The 19083-nt window shown below is 43.0% G+C and overlaps 1 protein-coding gene and 1 long non-coding RNA gene across 8 annotated transcripts in view; both read right to left on the bottom strand.

Moving 5' to 3' along the window:
* The window catches only part of pecam1b (platelet and endothelial cell adhesion molecule 1b), a 39032-nt gene extending 23482 nt beyond the window's left edge, over window positions 1–15550 (bottom strand). For all 6 annotated transcript variants that reach the window (XR_010908602.1, XR_010908603.1, XR_010908601.1 and 3 more), the window contains exons 1-2: window positions 15414–15550; window positions 15259–15276 (exon numbers count right to left, since the gene is read on the bottom strand). Coding sequence is in view for 3 of the 6 variants with exons in the window: in XM_067459464.1 (XP_067315565.1) it covers window positions 15259–15276; window positions 15414–15477 (82 nt within the window). In the remaining 3 variants the exon portion in view is untranslated. The remainder of the gene's footprint in view (window positions 1–15258; window positions 15277–15413) is intronic.
* Window positions 9475–11325, bottom strand: LOC137094170 (uncharacterized). 2 transcript variants are annotated; one of them, XR_010908607.1, is made up of 3 exons: window positions 10423–11325; window positions 10148–10312; window positions 9475–10038 (listed from the first exon to the last, which is right to left on the bottom strand). It is a non-coding gene; the product is annotated as an uncharacterized lncRNA (long non-coding RNA). The 2 variants fall into 2 exon arrangements; XR_010908608.1 differs by having other exon boundaries at window positions 9477–10038; window positions 10148–10256.
* Window positions 15551–19083: the final 3533 nt, after the last annotated feature.

Raw genomic sequence — 19083 nt, 5'->3', positions numbered from 1 at the left:
TCATACTATAATTAATGCAACAAACACACACTGCATTTTCTGAATAAGTGATATACATGGAAGTGTAAGTCGTGAAGTGAGCATTAATTTGATAGGAGACATGACATATATGAGGTTATCTGAACTAGTACTTTGTTAAGACAAAGATAAAAAGATGCAAAATACCATACAGAATAAACATTTTACAAGACAGTTATGTGTTTACATATAATGTCCTGAGGTGCATGTTCATTTATAGATGGTTTGTCTATAATTTGAGGCAAAAGCTCTGTGTCTTAAACTCTTTGTGTATAAGACACTCTTCCTGCACCTTCTGTGGCCAAATTCTTTTGAGCCATAAAACATCTTATCAGATGGTTTCCAGGGTAACAAAGAGTCCTTCCCTGTTGTGTTGGGGGAAGGTCTGCCACTCAGCACAACTTTCAAAACATATTTGTTAAATGTAACTGGCGATTGTGTGTTTGATTCGCCTGAGTCGCTACATAATCCCCCCTTTCGCTAGTTGTTGTCCCTCCTATGGACAACAACGAGCGATATCAAAGATTCAGGAAGATCAGACACATCATAGCCATGTTAGGCTCCAGTTGTTTGTGTCTCCTGAAGTGATGGTCGTTCCATGGCAGATAAGGCAGACAGTAGCCCAGTTCAGGTCTCTGTGCTTGTGCAGCAGGTGTCGAGGCAGCAGGTGCCCTGACGGTGCGTCACCTGTCATCCAGAAGTCTGTTTGTGTGGTGCAGGTGTGCTGTGGGCTTTCTGCAGCCCTGGGTGGAACCATGTTTTTTTCGCAATGGCCAGTCAGTCCTTTAGGTCTCCTGCCTAGGAAGATGGACTGTGCATCTTGACACTTTTATGTCCTATGCTGACTAGGAACTTTTCCAGAGGGTGCCTCGCATTGTGGCCAGGCTGGGTGCCTTCTGGTGATCCACTTTGGTTTCTCTGTTTCAAAGTTCAAAGTCATTGGGGTTTTGAGAATCCCTTCAGAGGCGGCCTTGTGTTCGTTAAAGGCCTTCTTTCTCAAATCACATGCATGACATAGTGTGGGGCTTGGCAGTATTGCCTACAAGGTGACTAACTGGTGTTGGAGGAGAAGGTTCTTAAAGCTGGTGTAAGGTTAGGCAGAGGGCTTGGGCTCCTCCCCCCTTTTGCGTTTGTGTGCAGGGCTGGAGGAGCTTGCGCTGCTGATGTGAAGTTCAGGAGAGTACGTCTTTCTTTTGAGGATTCATTTGCAGTTGGTGATCAGCAGTCCAGGTTGCTCTCTCAGAACGATGCCCGAGGCTGGACCCGGTGTGATGATGTCTGGTGGTGGCTGGCCTCTGATTGTCTGGAGGCACAGGAGCATGATCACGGCCGCGTTTCTTAGGCATTTCCAGATCTGTTGCATGGCCTCAGTAGTGAAGTGGATGCCTCTGTCTGAGTTGATTCTCAGTGGCAATCTTGACAGGAAAAAGATGTGATTCATCAGGTGGTATGCCGTGGTCTGGGCGGTGTCGTTGGGTGCTGGTTGACACTCCACCCACTTGGTAAACTGGCACACCACTGTGAGAAAGTACTTTTTGCCTTTTGTGGACCTGGGCAGGGGTTCTACCCGGTCGATTTGTAGGTTTGACCATGGGAACGTGGTCCCTCTGTGTTGCAGTGGGGCTCTGTGGATCGGGTTTGCTGGTTGGAACTGGCAGCGAGCTAGCCATTCTCTAACATACTCTGCCGCATCTTGATGCATCCCAGGCCCATATGCCACCTGTTTCAGTGTGTCATACGTGGCTCTGGTGCCGTGGTGTCCAGCACATGGTGTGTTGTGGGCGTACATTAGCATCACCCCTCTTTGCGACCGTGGCACTACAAGCCGTGGCGCTGTGTTGCCATCGGGTGCAAACCAGAGAATGGTGTCCAGAATACGCATCATGTGTCTGGAGTTATGTAGATGTCTGTGGCTAGAGTCATCAATGAGCTCAGAGTCAGTGATAGGGTGGTTGGAGGGGTCTGAGAGGTGGTCAAGAATTGTCTTTATTGCAGTGTCAGAGGCTTGCATATCCGCAATATCGTTGTGTGAAAACTGCGGCGTTAGCGATAGCAGCTGCAAGGGAGGCATTGTAGCCGGTGTCGATCGCTTGCTGTGGGTTAGCACTGCAACAATGGGGCTGGATGTGGGGTTTGGGGGTGCCCACATGTCGCCGTGTGGTGTGTTTCTACTGATTGCATTGCACAGTGGTAGACTTTTGGTTGAGTTGTCTGCCCACAGTGCAGGGATACTGTTCGTTGTGATAATGTCATTCAGCTGTAGGTCATTCATGACCTGGGGGCAGAAGGTATCAGAGTCTTTGGATAGAAATGTGCAAAGTAGCGAACTTGAACTTGGCTTTGGGGCTGAGGCTGTGTTGTCACAGTGTGCTGCAGGGGGTCCCGTGGCCTTTGTGACCTGGCAGTCTGGCTCTGTGGGAGTTCCCGTGACCTCTGTGACTTGACAGTCTTGCTCAGACGATGTGTGTGTCTGAAGGGGCAGAGGGTCACGCACTTGAGCCCAGACTTTCAGCTGTTTGAAGTCCAGTACGGGTTCGAAGCGGTCCAGCAGGTCTTTTCCGATGAGAAACGGATAAGTGTTCATAGGGGAGATATAGACTGGGTGTATCAGCCTCATAGGTCCAATTGTCAGGTGGATGGAAGCTACGTGCTTGAGCTGGATGTCGTTTTGGCTATACGACTGCACATTTAGCTTACAAGTGTGAAGGTTAAGGGTGCGATTTTTCCTCTGTGCTTCAAATCTGAGTCTTTCAAACAGTTGGGCGGATATAAGCGTGAGGTCGGAGCCAGTGTCCACTAGGGCTTCGAGCTTAAATTCCCTTTCCATAGTGATAGTCAGATAGAGTTTTCGAGCCATCCCCTTCTCGATTAGGTTTCCCAGGAGTCTTGGTGTGGGGACCTGTGTGTTGCTTGATAAGCCGTCTGGATATGTGTCAAGTGTCTCATTATGCGTGCAAACAATCAAAACAGCGCTTTTTGGTACGCTGGGCTGCCCCATGATACTGTCTTGATTAGAGGCTGTTGCTGTCAGCTGTCGTGTGGGTGTGCTGCTGACGTGTGGGGGTGCAACAGTTAGTACACTAGTCCGTGGTTGGGGAACAGTGTTCAGGGTGGATGATTCAGTTGCAGGAAGGGCGGGAAGGTTGATTTCAGGTATCATGTCTAGTCGTGCTGTACCTGGTCCGTCCTTCTTGTCTTCCTTGTGAGGTTTCTGTCGGAGGAACTCTTTCAGCATCTTTATGAGCTCTGTAACTTCAGAAGCAGCTACACTTTCTTTGCCAGACGTGGGTTCAGGTCTGGGCCTACCATTGTCCCGTCGAGAGTGGCCTCTTCGCTGGCTTTCTGGGCGAGGCGGGTCCCAGGATCCTTCAGAGCGATCGCTCTGGTACCGTGGACGGTCGCCATTATGACCACGCTGCCCTCTGCTGGCTTGGAGTGGTTTGGACTCTCTGTTGACGGGTCGGTAACTGTGGTTCTGTTGGGCGCCCTCTAGGGTTAGCTCTGGGTGGTGCTCAGAGACAGGGCAGATGGTGGCCTGTTTTACAGTCTTTTCAGAAATGGTTTTCTGTTTGACGTAAGCTTTGTGAGCCAAGTCTCTTAACTGTTGCGTGCCCATGCTGCGCGGGCACGCCAGCACCCCCAGGTGGTAACTGATGGTAGGGTGCAGGTTTCGGAGGAAAAGAGTTTTGAAGTTGATGTCCTCCTCCATGCCTGGGTCGTTACGTGCCCCGAAGTAGGCACGTCGCAGTCTGTTATAAAAGTTCTGTGAGGTCTCAAGTCGAGCTTGCTTAAGGTCCATGGCAGTGATGAACCCCTGGTCTGACTCGGGGTCGAAGTACTCACGAATTAGAGCTTGTCGTAGATGCCGGTAGTCCGCTTTGATGGCCTCTGGTTGTCGATCCAGAAAGCTGCGTACGTCACGATTAGACGTGGCCCTGAGCAGGTACAGTCTGTCCCAGTTGTTCGCGTGAGCGACAGTTTGCAAGTAAAAGTCTATGTCTTTTAAGTATGCGTGGACGTCGTGTCCTCCTGCCGGGTCTGGGCTGAAGGTAGGAATATTTCTGGCCAGCTTGTCAAGGTTCTTTGAAGCTTCGTGGCTGTTGACCTTGACTTCCTGGAAGGGCGTCCTTTCCTTTGCTGCTGACGGGGATTCGTGGAGACTGGCGGGTGATCTTTTAAACAGGGGGCTGTCGTCCCCCTTTGTAGCTCTTGCTTCGTGGCTAAAATGTGCGGAGTAACTGGTCAGGGGAAACTGTGTGTTGTGTGTTTCCCCCTTCCGGTAACGTTGCACTATATATGATTGTCTCAGTTCTCTTTGCACCATGTCAAGTTCATCTTTGAGCTCGTGTCTTTGCTGTATGAGCTCGTCGATCTCGGCTTGTGCCGACTGCAAATGTTTTGCATAGACTTTAGCTTTAATGTCTCTGTCTTTAAGTTCATCAGTGGCTCTCTCCAGGAGGGATTCGCCACGCCGAAGCTGTTCGTCGAGGTGTTTCCTGGCGTCTTTCTCTGACTTTACTCGTCGGTCGGTGTCACGACGGAGCTCCTCCAGGGTCTTTTGAAGTCTTTCTATTTCTTTTCTTTGTTCTTTGTCTGTTTCGTCGTCTTTCTCTGTGTCTAGAAGCTGATCTAGACGAAGCTGGGTGAGGGCTTGGTCTCTCCGGGCCTCCTCGGCTTGAAGCTTTAGCGTTGCTGCCTCCTGTTCCAGGTTGTCGTAGCTCCCTTCGCTTAGACGTGCCTGTGCGATGAGGACGTGGCCGAGGCTTCCGAGGATCTTGGCCACTTCCTTGTTGGAGTAGCTGTGCGTGGGGTCGTGTGTCATCAGCTGGTCTAGCTCGGTGTCCAGTTGCTCCTGGCTCGGCTGCCCCAGACTTCCTTGACTGGTGGCCGTTAGCGCTTCCAGCCATGTCGTTAGGCGATCCCACGGGACGGCGGAACTGGGTGCACGGAACATTACTGCGGACGAGAGAAACACAGCACACACACACACACAGAGAGAGAGCCAATGCAAGCTTGTTCTAAGCTAACGAGCTATCGTACGGATAGCTGGGAATTTTGGCTAACTGATGTAGACAGTTAGATAATTAGACAATTTAGACAATTAGGTGGGCGGTAGCCCTGGGGGGTCACTTGGTGAACTGCTGCTCGGTCGTCCCGGGACTATCTAATTCTCCTTGGGGTCTCTTGGTGAACTGAAAGAAACACAATCGTGATAGTCCAACAGTGAGGATAGGAAAGAGCACAGTGGAAACAAACACAAGATGAATTGGTCTGTAATGAAAGGAATGTCAGCGTGCGCGCCGGGAGTGTTAGGGAAAATTAATAGGCTTAATGCTCAAGATATACTAAAATTCGGCTTGTACTATGGGTTATCCCATTTAGCTCATCCGGGGTGAATTGAGGTCGCTTAAGTGGAAGATTAAATATCAAGAGCAATTTAGAAAAAGGCAAAAGTTTCTGTCAAGTAATGATAAAACAAAAGCACTTTTGATACCGTTTGTAATTACCAGACTGAGCTTTATTCCCAATGGTAGGGGAAAAGAAAAACTTTTGCAGAGAGGAAAAAAAATAATAATAATAAAAAAATTAATAATAATAATTTTTAATTAAAAAAATTAATTAACATTAAAAATTAAAATTGAAAATTGAAAATTAAAAATTAAAATAAAATTATAAATAAAAAAAATAAAAAAAATTAGAAGCTCAACTTAATTCAAATTAAATTCAAAGCAAGTTTAAATGAAATTTAAATAAGCCTGTAAGGAAAATCAAATAACAGAAAGCCAATCAAAAATCCTACCCTATAACGATTAATCTCTAAGTGGGAGTTATCCAAATAAAAGAATTAATCAGGAAGGGCGTAGGGATTTAGTGTTGCGCTGACTTAACAGGGTATAGCCACGCGGTGGCGTCCTTCCTTCCAATTGGACTGTCTGTGACTTAAACCTAATTTCACTTTGAGTTAGAGGAAGTTATGTTTCTTTTTAAACTTCAAATTCGAATAAGGGTGTTTAATCAGCGAGAAAGGAGACTTGGTTGTTGCTAGAAAAATTGTATAAATGAAACTGTGTACAACAGTAAGCAATAAACAATTTATAGGCTCAAACTTATTTTGTTAAGGCAAAATCAAATAACGGAGAGTGAAACTATCCGAATTTATCCACACGATGGCGCTGTTGCGCCCGCCCTAGACTAGAGTTAGTTAGGCGGAAATGCTCACCAGATGGCTTTGTCTGGTTCTGAGTCGCCCTCTGGCGTTCTGCAAGCGGCGTTGCAAATTTTGAGTCGCCCTCGCGTTCTGCAAGCGGCGTTTCAATTCTTGAGTCGCCCTCTGGCGTTTTGCAAGCGGCGTTGCAATTTCTGAGTCGCCCTCGCGTTCTGCAAGCGGCGTTTCAATTCTTGAGTCGCCCTCTGGCGTTTTGCAAATCATTTACAAATGACTGGTGCTCTAGATGCACGAGTAACAAAGCGGGTGAAAGCAGGAATTTTCCGTCTGCCTATTCACGCCTTTTACATTGACTCCAATAGACATTTATCAATATGGCTGACGGTTTTCAGCATCTCTGATTCAAATGTTTTAGGTCTCAGGTCTTTGGTTAGCTAAGCCAGACTTAAACCAGGAGTTATCGTTTATCTTAACGATATAATAATTATTCTGAGGCCCCTTATATTGTACAGGAGAGTCTCGCCCTGTCCCAATCTTCCGCAATGATAGAACTTTCCGTAGTTCAGATCAAGCGGGATAACGCAACGTACGTGTCTACAGTCTACATCAAAATCTCATTATTTTGATGGAACACATAATATATTGCTCGAGTCAAATGTATGGATTTTCTACAATTCATTTGTTTGGAAATCACGCGGATAAACCCTATTGTGCCTACGGCTGCAGAGTTATTCGGAGATCACGCGGAGATTTTCGTACCGTTCATATTTCATTAATATAATCCGGCTACTTCAACATTTCTCAGCATCTGTTTATGCTTGGGTTCGCTTTGCGCGTACCGTTCATATTTCATTAATATAATCCGGCTACTTCAACATTTCTCAGCATCTGTTTATGCTTGGGTTCGCTTTGCGCGTACCGTTCATAATTCACCAACAACAACAAAACAAAAACGAAACAAAACACGCGTGCAGGTTATTAATACCTCAAAAATACACAATGAATAGAATATGAATATCATTCACACATACACAAACGTTTGAAACTTGCCCGATATTTCTCCACCAAATACATGTATTTACTATGACTTATGAGTTTAATGTCTCGGGGAATAATTAACTCAAAAGGGATTTAATATTCAATATTCATGAATTTATGAATATAATTTGCCAGTTGTTCATTACGTATTAAAATTTTCCGATAGGGAAAATTGTTTAATTAAATACAAGTAACCCTTTATGAAATTGCTTGAAATTATCCTACTAAGTTTGTCCTGCAAATTAGTTATAGACTTTTCAAATCAATTCTCAATAAGGGATTACTGCTTTACGAGCGCATAAGAAACATTAACTTTACTGATCAGGATAAGTTCAATATTTCAAATGGTCATACAGTTTACTTTACTAACATAGTAGCATAAGCAGTCAGGTAACGTTAGATCACAAGTTTCATTGACTTTGTGTATGTGGCAGAATAACAGATTCAACTCATTAAATGTCTTTTGGAGGTTTAATAAACACAGACTAAAAATAACACTACAATTCACACAGAAAGTACATACTAAATATGCATCAAGAGAGTAGAAGTATAGATATTAACGAAAGAATACATAAAAGAGAATAATGAATAGAACGAAATTAGAGGGAGATAAAAGAGAGAGAGAAAGAGAGAGAGATGGTACAAAGCATTAGAGGTAAGGAGCAGCTTTCCTTCAGTTCATCCAATACGACCTTCACGGAGTTAACTTGTCCCAACGGGGACATAACACACCCTCTTTACAGCAGTAAGAATAAGAATACTTGCATTCTTTTTTTTGGTTTCGTTTTGGCTTCTCGCTTGTGTGCGTGTATCTCTGCGTGTCCGGCGGTCCTTTCCGAGGTTGGGAGGGAAGCGGCTGTTTGCTTTAGCGATGCTTCGTGTTCTTGAAGATCGGATTGTAGAAGAGAAGATTTTTGGAAGGGCTGAGGCCTGCTTGGAGGGCCTGCATTGGTGGCATGGCTTAAGTGCCAGCCCCCCCATGGGTGTTGGCTCCCACAGGGAGAGAGTTGGAGAAGTAAGAGCAAGAGATTTTCGGAGAAGAGAAGAGGGAGAAGATTGTCTCCACTGGTCTTTTAAGGTCTGGAAGAAGTCCCACCCTCCAGGGTTAGACTTAACCAATGAGATTGTTGGGATTTCCAGGCGGGAAATTCCTCAGCAGATTTATGGCTCTTTGTTTGAAAGTTCGACTCAGTGGGTCTCTGAGTCTTCATACTATAATTAATGCAACAAACACACACTGCATTTTCTGAATAAGTGATATACATGGAAGTGTAAGTCGTGAAGTGAGCATTAATTTGATAGGAGACATGACATATATGAGGTTATCTGAACTAGTACTTTGTTAAGACAAAGATAAAAAGATGCAAAATACCATACAGAATAAAAATTTTACAAGACAGTTATGTGTTTACATATAATGTCCTGGGGTGCATGTTCATTTATAGATGGTTTGTCTATAATTTGAGGCAAAAGCTCTGTGTCTTAAACTCTTTGTGTATAAGACACTCTTCCTGCACCTTCTGTGGCCAAATTCTTTTGAGCCATAAAACATCTTATCAGATGGTTTCCAGGGTAACGAAGAGTCCTTCCCTGTTGTGTTGGGGGAAGGTCTGCCACTCAGCACAACTTTCAAAACATATTTGTTAAATGTAACTGGCGATTGTGTGTTTGATTCGCCTGAGTCGCTACATTGGAGATCCTGCAAAGCAAGAAATCAAGGCAAGTCAAGTCACCTTTATTTATATAGCACTTTTTACAATGCCAATTGTTTCAAAGCAGCTTCATAGTGTTAACAGGAAAAAAAATGGAACAAAATTTGATTCGGCTATACAGCTGCTCTGGAGAAAACAGTGATGTCATCCAGCTCATTTCACTGCATGAAAAGTGGGATTTTCGTCCCCGTAAACGGCCGGAAATCTCGCTGATTTTCGACAATTAACGTCAGTTTACAGCCTGTGAACGTCGCGTTCGTCTGTGCCACATATTGACGGAAACGAACCATGACGTATGTGGAGCTTGCGGAGGCATGCTGGCGCCGGCGCTGGCTCTAATTAGCATATGAATAGCAGCTCTGGGCGGCGCCTTGCCGGAATGGCTTGAATTTCCTCACTCAGTATTGGTTGAAACTACTACATTGAAACAAGAAATATCACTCGTGATTGGTTGGCAGATCTGTTACTATTGGTCAACCTGGGTAATAAATTAATAAATTTAAACCCCCAAATTATAATAATTTTACACACATATATATAAAATTATGATTTGCATATTTTTTAATTGTATATATTCATATTCATGTGATATGCTATTATGTTTTATATTCATGTCATTGTTATCCTATGGACTACGCTATTATAACCATCAAGGACATTAATTTATTGAGGAAAGGAAAATATGCCAGGGACGTGCAGTTTATTCAAAGAAAGAGCTTTATTAGAACAAACACAAACACACAACCAAATGCAAAACGTTTGAAACCTGCCCACACAACAATAGGAAGCTCACGAGAAGCCCAAAATCCTACAGCACCATGAAGTCTCTGTTTTCCGCTTCAGAGCTGTAGGTAACTAGCGCCATTCTGTCTGTTTTAAGTCCATTTTTCAGACGTCTGTCGTGCGTTGCCCTGTTCTTTGGAATCGCCTCTAATCTCGATTGCAGCGTGGCACAGAGCTCGGCGAGCTCCTGGCTGGTCGAACAGTCCATCCAGACACCGCGCGAACGATGCCGTCTTCCTCATCAGACATCAGGTCTATGGTAGCGCACTTCCAAAGGCCCACCTCATCCTCAGCTAACACACTCTTTCTTGCTTGTAGCAGCTGTAAAAACAAACAATAAAGACAATCAGTATTGCGCGATGTACTGCGTAAAATGCACCTGAAAAATAGTCACACTGACCAAAAACGGATCTAATCTAATAAATCTTACCCTCTTTCTTCTCAATCGACTCCGAGCTGAACTCTTCACAGCTTCTGCGTGCGATGCAAGAACTGGATGTTTGTACCTCCTGCGTACTGTCTCTTTGTCTTACATGCAGCTGGAAAACAATTAAATGAGTGTTATGACGAAGTTGTGAAGACGGCGTGCTGCTTCCTGTAAAATGACCAGAAAAAGAAAACACTTTTATAAAACAAGGCTAATTTCAGCTTGTGCTACTTAAAAAGCTTTACTTTAGGTTACTTTAGCTTAGATAACAGTCTTACCGCAATCTTAGGACTGGTCTTCTCTTAGGCACTCGTCTTCTCTTCTTAAAGTTAGTATCTTCCACACAGTTTTTCGACTCCAAAGCAAGCAACCTATCGTCTATGGACAGCAACCTGGAGATTACTAAAGTTAACTGCTCGTTAAAATCGGCAGCAAACTGAGCAAGCTGACGAGATAGCCCACTGATTGCATTCAGCTGTTTCTTCCCGCCGGTGTTACGGATCAACTGGGGATCATGTTATCTGGGGACGGGCGCGTGCACGCAGCTAGTTTTACCTGGATTTACAGCAGATGTTAGACGAGGACAGATTCGTCACAGCGGATTTTCCACTGAACAGATTTAAAACGCTTTCCACATTATTGGTAAATGTTTGCATAATATCAGGCTCTGTGTTTTACTCTGTCGCTGCTTTGCTGTATGTTTCAAACGCAGTTTAAGGGAATTTTTAATGTGGTTTCATTTCACAACACAGACCACGGCCACATTTTGTTACATTCTTTTCGATGAAAGTCGTATCCAATGACAATTACATTCAATAAATTACATTGTGTCGTATTAGTATCGGAATTTTCATTTTATTTTTAATAACTATTGTTTTTGTAATTTGCTTAGGGTATTTTTTTAAATTATATATATATATATATCCTAACTAAAATAACTCATAGCCTGTCATATTACCTTTCTCATGTTAGCCTATTATAATCTATTATATTGCCCACCCCTTGCCCACCTGCACATCCTAGCTGATATACAAGATTTGGGGGGTCATTCTGCATTTGAAAGTTTGAAAGGGTTTTAAATCTTCTAAATAAAGTAAAATGATTCAAAATCAAGTAATTTATATATGCCAAAATCAACTTTAAACATATACAATGTAATTTCCAAACAGCAAAATTGTGGCCAGTGACAATGCTGAGTGACTAGTAACTTTGGAAAACCAGTAGCCACGGTGGCCGGTGAGCAAGTTAATGTCAACCCCTGTATGTATATATATATACATATATATATATATATATATATATATATATATATATATATATATATATATATATATATATATATATATATATATATATATATATACACACACACACATACATATATATATATGTAGTGCCGTTAAAATTACCTTTTAAATGTCACATGGGTTAAAACTCCTGCTACCCTGATTTGCATTTGTATAGCTCACAGCATGTTCATTTACATGTTAAAGCCTCCCCTGGAGTTAAGGGAAGGGGGGTCTTGGGGGGGACAACTGCCAAGCAAGGCCCACGTCAATTTCTGACAATTCACGGCAGTTTTCGGTGTCGCCTGCAAACTGCCGTGTACAGTCGTAAACCTGATCTTCCACGACAATCTACAGTGCCGCTTACTGACGAAAATCCCACTTTTCATGCAGTGTTTGAATTATCATATAGTGTCAATGCGGGCAGATTGGTAATATAGTTGAAATTGAAGCGACCATAATTGAGCAAGCAAAAAGCCAAAGGTGTGGGTGGCAAGGAACCAAAAACTCCTCCAGGGAGTGAAGAATGGAGAAAAAAACATTGGGAGAAACCAGGCTCAGTTGGGGTGCCAGTTCTCCTCTGGCCAAAGAACAATGTCAAGTCAAGTCAACTTTATTTATATAGCGCTTTTTACAATGCTGATTGCTTCAAAGCAGCTTCACCAATGCTAAAGAGGGAAAAAATGCAACAGATTTTGATTTATCTGTACAGTTGCTCTGGAGAAAACGGTGATGTCATCAGCTCATTTCAATTGCCATATAGCGACAATGTGGGAAGATCAGTAATTTAGTTCATATAGTTAATTTAGTTTAGTAATTCAATTTATTTGGATATTTAGTTGAAAATTTTGAGTCCCCAACTGAGCAAGCCAAGCCAAAGGCAATGGTGGCAAGGAACTAAAACTCCTTCAGGGCCAGAATGGAGAAAGAAAAGAAAAAAACGTGGGAGAAATCAGGCTCAGTTCTGGTTAACGAACAAACAGTGTATTATTATGATTCTGGCAACATTACAGGTCAGAAGTCATATTAGATCAATAGATATTCATAAGATTATTCAAAAGAGTGAAGTCGTCATGTCAGAGACGTGTTTAATGGGGATGTTGTGTCAAAGTAGCATTTACAGGGAGAATATAATTAACACGCCCTCAACTGACATTTCAGTTCTATTTAAAATACCAGGGACAGGTAGAACTGGATTGGAAAACTGATGGACTAATCCAATTTCCTTTAAAAAAAATATTGAATCCTTAGACTCATCTCATGAACTTATTGTTCTTTTTGGTAAATTAGCACACTATTTAATATCCTTATGAGAGAAGTAAACATGGAGGAGGGCAGAATCCTAAAATCTGTCTACCTATTGGTAGTGGTGCCCAAAGGGGTCTCAGTATGGTAACATAAACATCGGGGCAGGAAGGAAAATAATCAAACATATTTAAGAGGTTATTTTTAGAATTAGAGCTATGTTAGAAACTTCTGTACACATCCATTTTATTCAAATAATTGTTTGAATAAACCCAGCCTAGTGACACTAGAAGTTCCTAGAGAGCACTGTTTTAAAATGCATGGTACCATTAACCATAGCAAACCAAATAGCAAATGGAATAAAAATCACAATTTCATAAAGGGGAATAATTTCAAAGAGATCAAGATCAAAGCAGATGAGGAACAAAAACAAAAAAACTCAATTTCCTACCAAAGGTTTACAAGCTTGGAAGTTGAACGGAAGAAAAATAAAATTTCAATGCAGACTATAAAAAGAACACTAAACAAACACTGACTTCATGCTTGGACACCTTCGTGAACAACACTCTTAAACAAAAGAACATAAAAGGCTGACTTGAACATGCTAAAAGGAATTTTGAAGAATGCACTTTGGTAGGGGTGGGAAACACTGATCCTGGAGGGACACTCTCTTGCAGAGTTTAGCTCCAAACCCTGAAAAAACACTCACCTGCCTGTAACCTTAGTAAACCTGAAGACTTTCACTAGCTTCAGGTGTGTTTGATTAGGGTTGGAGCAGAACTCTGAAAGAGAGGTCCTCCAGGATCAACGTTCCCCACTCCTGAGTGGTGAGACCAAACTGTACCTTTTTGGACTCATGGATTAGCAGTATGTCTGCCTACAAAAAAGGCAAGGCTTATGACCAGAAGAACACTATCCTAAGAGTCAAACATGAATATGTATCTTATTGATATGGGGGTGCATTGTTGCTGCAGGAAGTTAAAATATTGACCATGTGACCAGAGGATTCTTTGAACATTTTGGCAAAGTATGCCTTCAATTTATAAACTTAAGCTTCACTGGATCATTAGAATTTCAAGGACAATGAAAGTATACATCAAAATCTACCAAAAAAAGAAAAAAGAAAAAAAGATTATTTTAAGCCCTCAAGGTACATTCACACCAAATGCGAATAGAGCGTCTGGAGCGAATGATTTCCATGTTAAGTCAATGGAAAGGTGCGTTGACGCGCATCTGGAGGTCCTGTGGCGCGATAGACGCATTTCGTGCGGCGCGATGGACGCGATTCCGCGCGCGAATAACGCAAATTTGAAGCAAATTGAGCGTCTTGCGCGAGTGGTGCTTTTTGTGCATTCAGGCGTTTGAAGCGAATTTGCGTCTACGACCGAGTTGAAAAATTTGAACTTTGGCATCATTTCGTGCCTCGTTAACCAATGAGGAGTCTGCTTGCTGCTGCCACGTGATGAGAAACCCTGCATACAATTTAAAAAATACTGATTTTCTGTCACTTAACGTAGTTTAAAGATCCAGGCGATCTCCGGGCGCTCAGCGCTCGTTAACCCCAGCGAGAGCAGCCTTTCCTCGGCCAGTCCTTCTGGCGTTTGCCGCTGGCTTGGATGTCTCTGTAGAGTTTAACATGACATATGCTTCGTCTTGTGTACATCTAATGGGCGATCTTTGGTCCAATTAATCTATTGTTGCCTACTAAAACATTCTGACTCTGGGCGAAGTGAAGTTTCATTACTTTATATTTTATTTAAATATACATGCAGTGCAGATAATCCAGGTAGTGCATTGGCTGAACCACATGTGGCTGTTAATGCTTAATATATTTCACCTGGGACGCCTTTAACGCGCGTCTATTTCGCTTCAAATGCTCGATTTCTACACGCGTCCAATTAGCTGCAGACGCGGGAATGGATTCAAAATGTTCACGCGTCAAACTAGACGCGATTTTGACGCTCAATTCGCGTTTGGTGTGAACGTAGCGTTACAGGTAATGCTTTTTTGATGTTAAAAATAGTAAAGGATGCCTTAAAAATTCTAAGATATACGTAGATATGTATAATCTTTTTATTATCATCACATAATTTTATAATAATACAATAAAAATTGAGTGTATTTTAATTAGACAAACTATATAGCCTAGTTTTGATCCTCAGACATCAAAACTGACATCATACATTGTGATGTCCTCAGATTTCATTACAACTGGACATTCAACATCTATATTTTTGTTTCATATTTGATATATAACTACTATTTTTAAAAGGTCTCTATAAAGCTATAAAGATTTTCAAAACTTTATAACTAAAGTAAATGAACATGATAGTTCCACATGAACTGGCAAAGCTAAAAGGAGCTAAAACTTGTACAGTATATATATAGCTCTATCAACTATAATGAGATTGGAATTTTGAATCAAGCTTACAATAGGGCATGTGATAATACATACGGACATGTTTTCAAAAACAAACAGCACTAAGTAGCACAGTACCACAAAGCATTACAAAAATTCTTTAGTCCAAATTAAAGACCCCACTGTTAAACAATAACATTCTGAGAAATGAGCAGCCTACAGACCTGCACAGGCTTCTTCTGCTGATGTCAGATGACGTTGAAGAGGGTGATTTTGCAGAAGAAAAAAAAAAGAAAAAAATCAAACTACATTCATATCCAGACAATTTCAGTATCCATTTAAAGCAGAAACAAGAGACTGAAATGAAAAGTATCCTTACAGGTGAAGAGAAAAAGAAGGAGAATGGTTCCAATTCTCAGAGAGGGCTGGATTTTCAACTGCATTGTTGAGCACCAGTGTATGTTTCACTATGGGACAAAGTGAAGTGAGACTGAAGGGAGGAGTTGTGTATGTAGTGCATCTCCTCTGCCTGGTTATCACTTCATACAGCCCCTGTGCTCTTAATTTCATAGGAAGTGAGTAGAGTTTCCTGGGGAAGTGAGGCCAGGAGATGGAATGTTCCCTCTGGCTAGATTTGTATCACTCTGATGAGTCAGGAGACTGGAGCAATAGACAGGCGATGGAAGTGAACCTGTCTCAGTACTCCAAGTAAACACAGAAACTTCCATATCCAGTCATGAACCAGCTGAGCCTCCCAGAAAGGCTAAAACAGGGAAATTATATATAAACTAAACTGCTAGATGATTGTTCCTGTTTAAACTATGAAAGGCTTCCTGTTTAGCCTAGAAATTCAGATGCACTCTAGTGTCTGATGCAGCAGAGATGAGGAGATCCAGGACTTCCAAAGAAAATGGGCTTTATTCAAATCAGACTCAGAACGGAAAATCAAACACCATAAACTTAACTTCACTTAATGTAGGACCGGACAAGAAAGGAATGACCATGAGGGAACTAAATACACACACTGAAGACTACAGTCAGCTGAACAGAACTAGACTAACAAGGGTAACTATGGGAACAGAAACGTGGCAGGAAACTGAACAAAGGACCATGTGAACAAACTCAGACCAGGAAATACATGGAAAACATCACAACAGAAACACCTCCCAGAAGGCATGTTCTTGCGCCATAGAAGTACAACTGGGGAGGGCGGGTGGGCATCCTGGAATCCTGGGGGCGGGAGCACTGGGGCCTGACTGACTGGCAGGCCTCCAGGGTGGAGCCGTGGGTGACCATGGTCAGAAGAAGTCAGAAGGTCAGAAGTCCTTATGGGTGGACTTATACGACTGGAGCGGAGGGCTCGTGGACGGCTGGAGCAGAGGGCTCGTGGGCGGCTGGAGCGGAGTCCAGGGGAACGTCTGGAGCGGAGTCCAGGGGAATGTCTGGAGCGCAGACCAGGGGAACGTCTGGAGCGCAGTGCAGGGAAACGTCTGCAGAGCAGTCCAGGGGAAAGTCTGGAGCTGAGTCCAGGAGGGCTGGAGCGGAGTCCAGCAGGCATGGAGCAAAGTCCGGCAGGCACAGAGCAGAGTCCCCAAAGTGAATGAGCCACTGCTCCCTTGGTTTTGTCGTGGTCGCAGCCATCATGGCCGGAGGTGAGAGCTTCTTGGCAGCTCTCCTCCTCCGCCTCTTGGGCCTCTAGGCAGGAAGGGCTACACAGGATGGCCCACTGGAGGGATAGGTGGAGGAACCTGGCTGTTGGCGAACTGGCCAGGCCGCATGTGTTTCTGACGGGACTGGATGAGGAAGACACACATTCTCTGGTTTCTCTTCAACCTTGAACTCAGAACAATTTAGGAACAAAATCAGATTGATTGTCTTGACCAGGGAATAGGAACAGGCAGGTTCCATAAAACGAATGGTGTTCTCATCCAGACCCATCAGAAATACTGCGTTAAGCGGGGCATCTGGCCATTTCACCAGACAGGTAAGTTCAGAGAATTCCTCCACATACCTCTCCAGCGGGCGTCTGCCGTGCCTGAGGCCCCACAGGCGATCCTCTGCAGCTATATACACTGAGGACTCGGGAGACAGCGGGACCAGGAAGATGCCCATAGTGTTCTGAAAGTCGTGGTAGTTAGGTCCGGTCTTCTGTTACAAGGGTCGGATGCAGCAGAGATGAGGAGATCCAGGACTTCCAAACAAAATGGGCTTTATTCAAATCAGACTCAGAACAGAACATCAAACACCATAAACTTAACTTAACATAACTTAACGTAAGACCGGAAAAGGAACATGAGGGAACTAAATACACACACTGAAGACTAGACTAACGAGGGGAACAGGTGACACAGACTGACTACACACAGCTGAACAGAACTAGACTAACGAGGGTAACTATGGGAACAGAAAAGTGGCGGGAAACTGAACAAAGGAACATGTGACCAAACTCAAACCAGGAAATACAGTCTTGTTCAAAATAATAGCAGTACAATGTGACTAACCAGAATAATCAAGGTTTTTAGTATATTTTTTATTGCTACGTGGCAAACAAGTTACCAGTAGGTTCAGTAGATTCTCAGAAAACAAACAAGACCCAGCATTCATGATATGCACGCTCTTAAGGCTGTGCAATTGGGCAATTAGTTGAAAGGGGTGTGTTCAAAAAAATAGCAGTGTCTACCTTTGACTGTACAAACTCAAAACTATTTTGTACAAACATTTTTTTCTTTCTGGGATTTAGCAATCCTGTGAATCACTAAACTAATATTTAGTTGTATGACCACAGTTTTTTAAAACTGCTTGACATCTGTGTGGCATGGAGTCAACCAACTTGTGGCACCTCTCAGCTGTTATTCCACTCCATGATTCTTTAACAACATTCCACAATTCATTCACATTTCTTGGTTTTGCTTCAGAAACAGCATTTTTGATATCACCCCACAAGTTCTCAATTGGATTAAGGTCTGGAGATTGGGCTGGCCACTCCATAACATTAATTTTGTTGGTTTGGAACCAAGACTTTGCCCGTTTACTAGTGTGTTTTGGGTCATTGTCTTGTTGAAACCACCGTTTCAAGGGCATGTCCTCTTCAGCATAGGGCAACATGACCTCTTCAAGTTTTTTAACATATGCAAACTGATCCATGATCCCTGGTATGCGATAAATAGGCCCAACACCATAGTAGGAGAAACATGCCCATATCATGATGCTTGCACCTCCATGCTTCACTGTCTTCACTGTGTACTGTGGCTTGAATTCAGAGTTTGGGGGTCGTCTCACAAACTGCCTGTGGCCCTTGGACCCAAAAAGAACAATTTTACTCTCATCAGTCCACAAAATGTTCCTCCATTTCTCTTTAGGCCAGTTGATGTGTTCTTTGGCAAATTGTAACCACTTCTGCACATGCCTTTTTTTATAACAGAGGGACTTTGCGGGGGATTCTTGGAAATAGATTAGCTTCACACAGACGTCTTCTAACTGTCACAGTACTTACAGGTAACTCCAGACTGTCTTTGATCATCCTGGAGGTGACCATTGGCTGAGCCTTTGCCATTCTGGTTATTCTTCTATCCATTTTGATGGTTGTCTTCCGTTTTCTTCCACGTCTCTCTGGTTTTGCTCTCCATTTTAAGGCATTGGAGATCATTTTAGCTGAACAGCCTATCATTTTTTGCACCTCTTTATAGGTTTTCCCCTCTCTAATCAACTTTTTAATCAAAGTACGCTGTTCTTCTGAACAATGTCTTGAACGACCCATTTTCCTCAGCTTTCAAATGCATGTTCAACAAGTGTTGGCTTCATCCTTAAATAGGGGCCACCCGATTCACACCTGTTTCTTCACAAAATTGATGACCTCAGTGATTGAATGCCACACTGCTATTTTTTTGAACACACCCCTTTCAACTAATTGCCCAATTGCACAGCCTTAAGAGCGTGCATATCATGAATGCTGGGTCTCATTTGTTTTCTGAGAATCTACTGAACCTACTGGTAACATGTTTGCCACGTAGCAATAAAAAATATACTAAAAACCTTGATTATTCTGGTTA

The sequence above is a fragment of the Pseudorasbora parva genome, chromosome 12 (assembly GCF_024679245.1).
Source record: "Pseudorasbora parva isolate DD20220531a chromosome 12, ASM2467924v1, whole genome shotgun sequence".
Classification (NCBI taxonomy): domain Eukaryota; kingdom Metazoa; phylum Chordata; class Actinopteri; order Cypriniformes; family Gobionidae; genus Pseudorasbora; species Pseudorasbora parva.
This window is presented reverse-complemented; position numbering and strand designations above follow the sequence as displayed.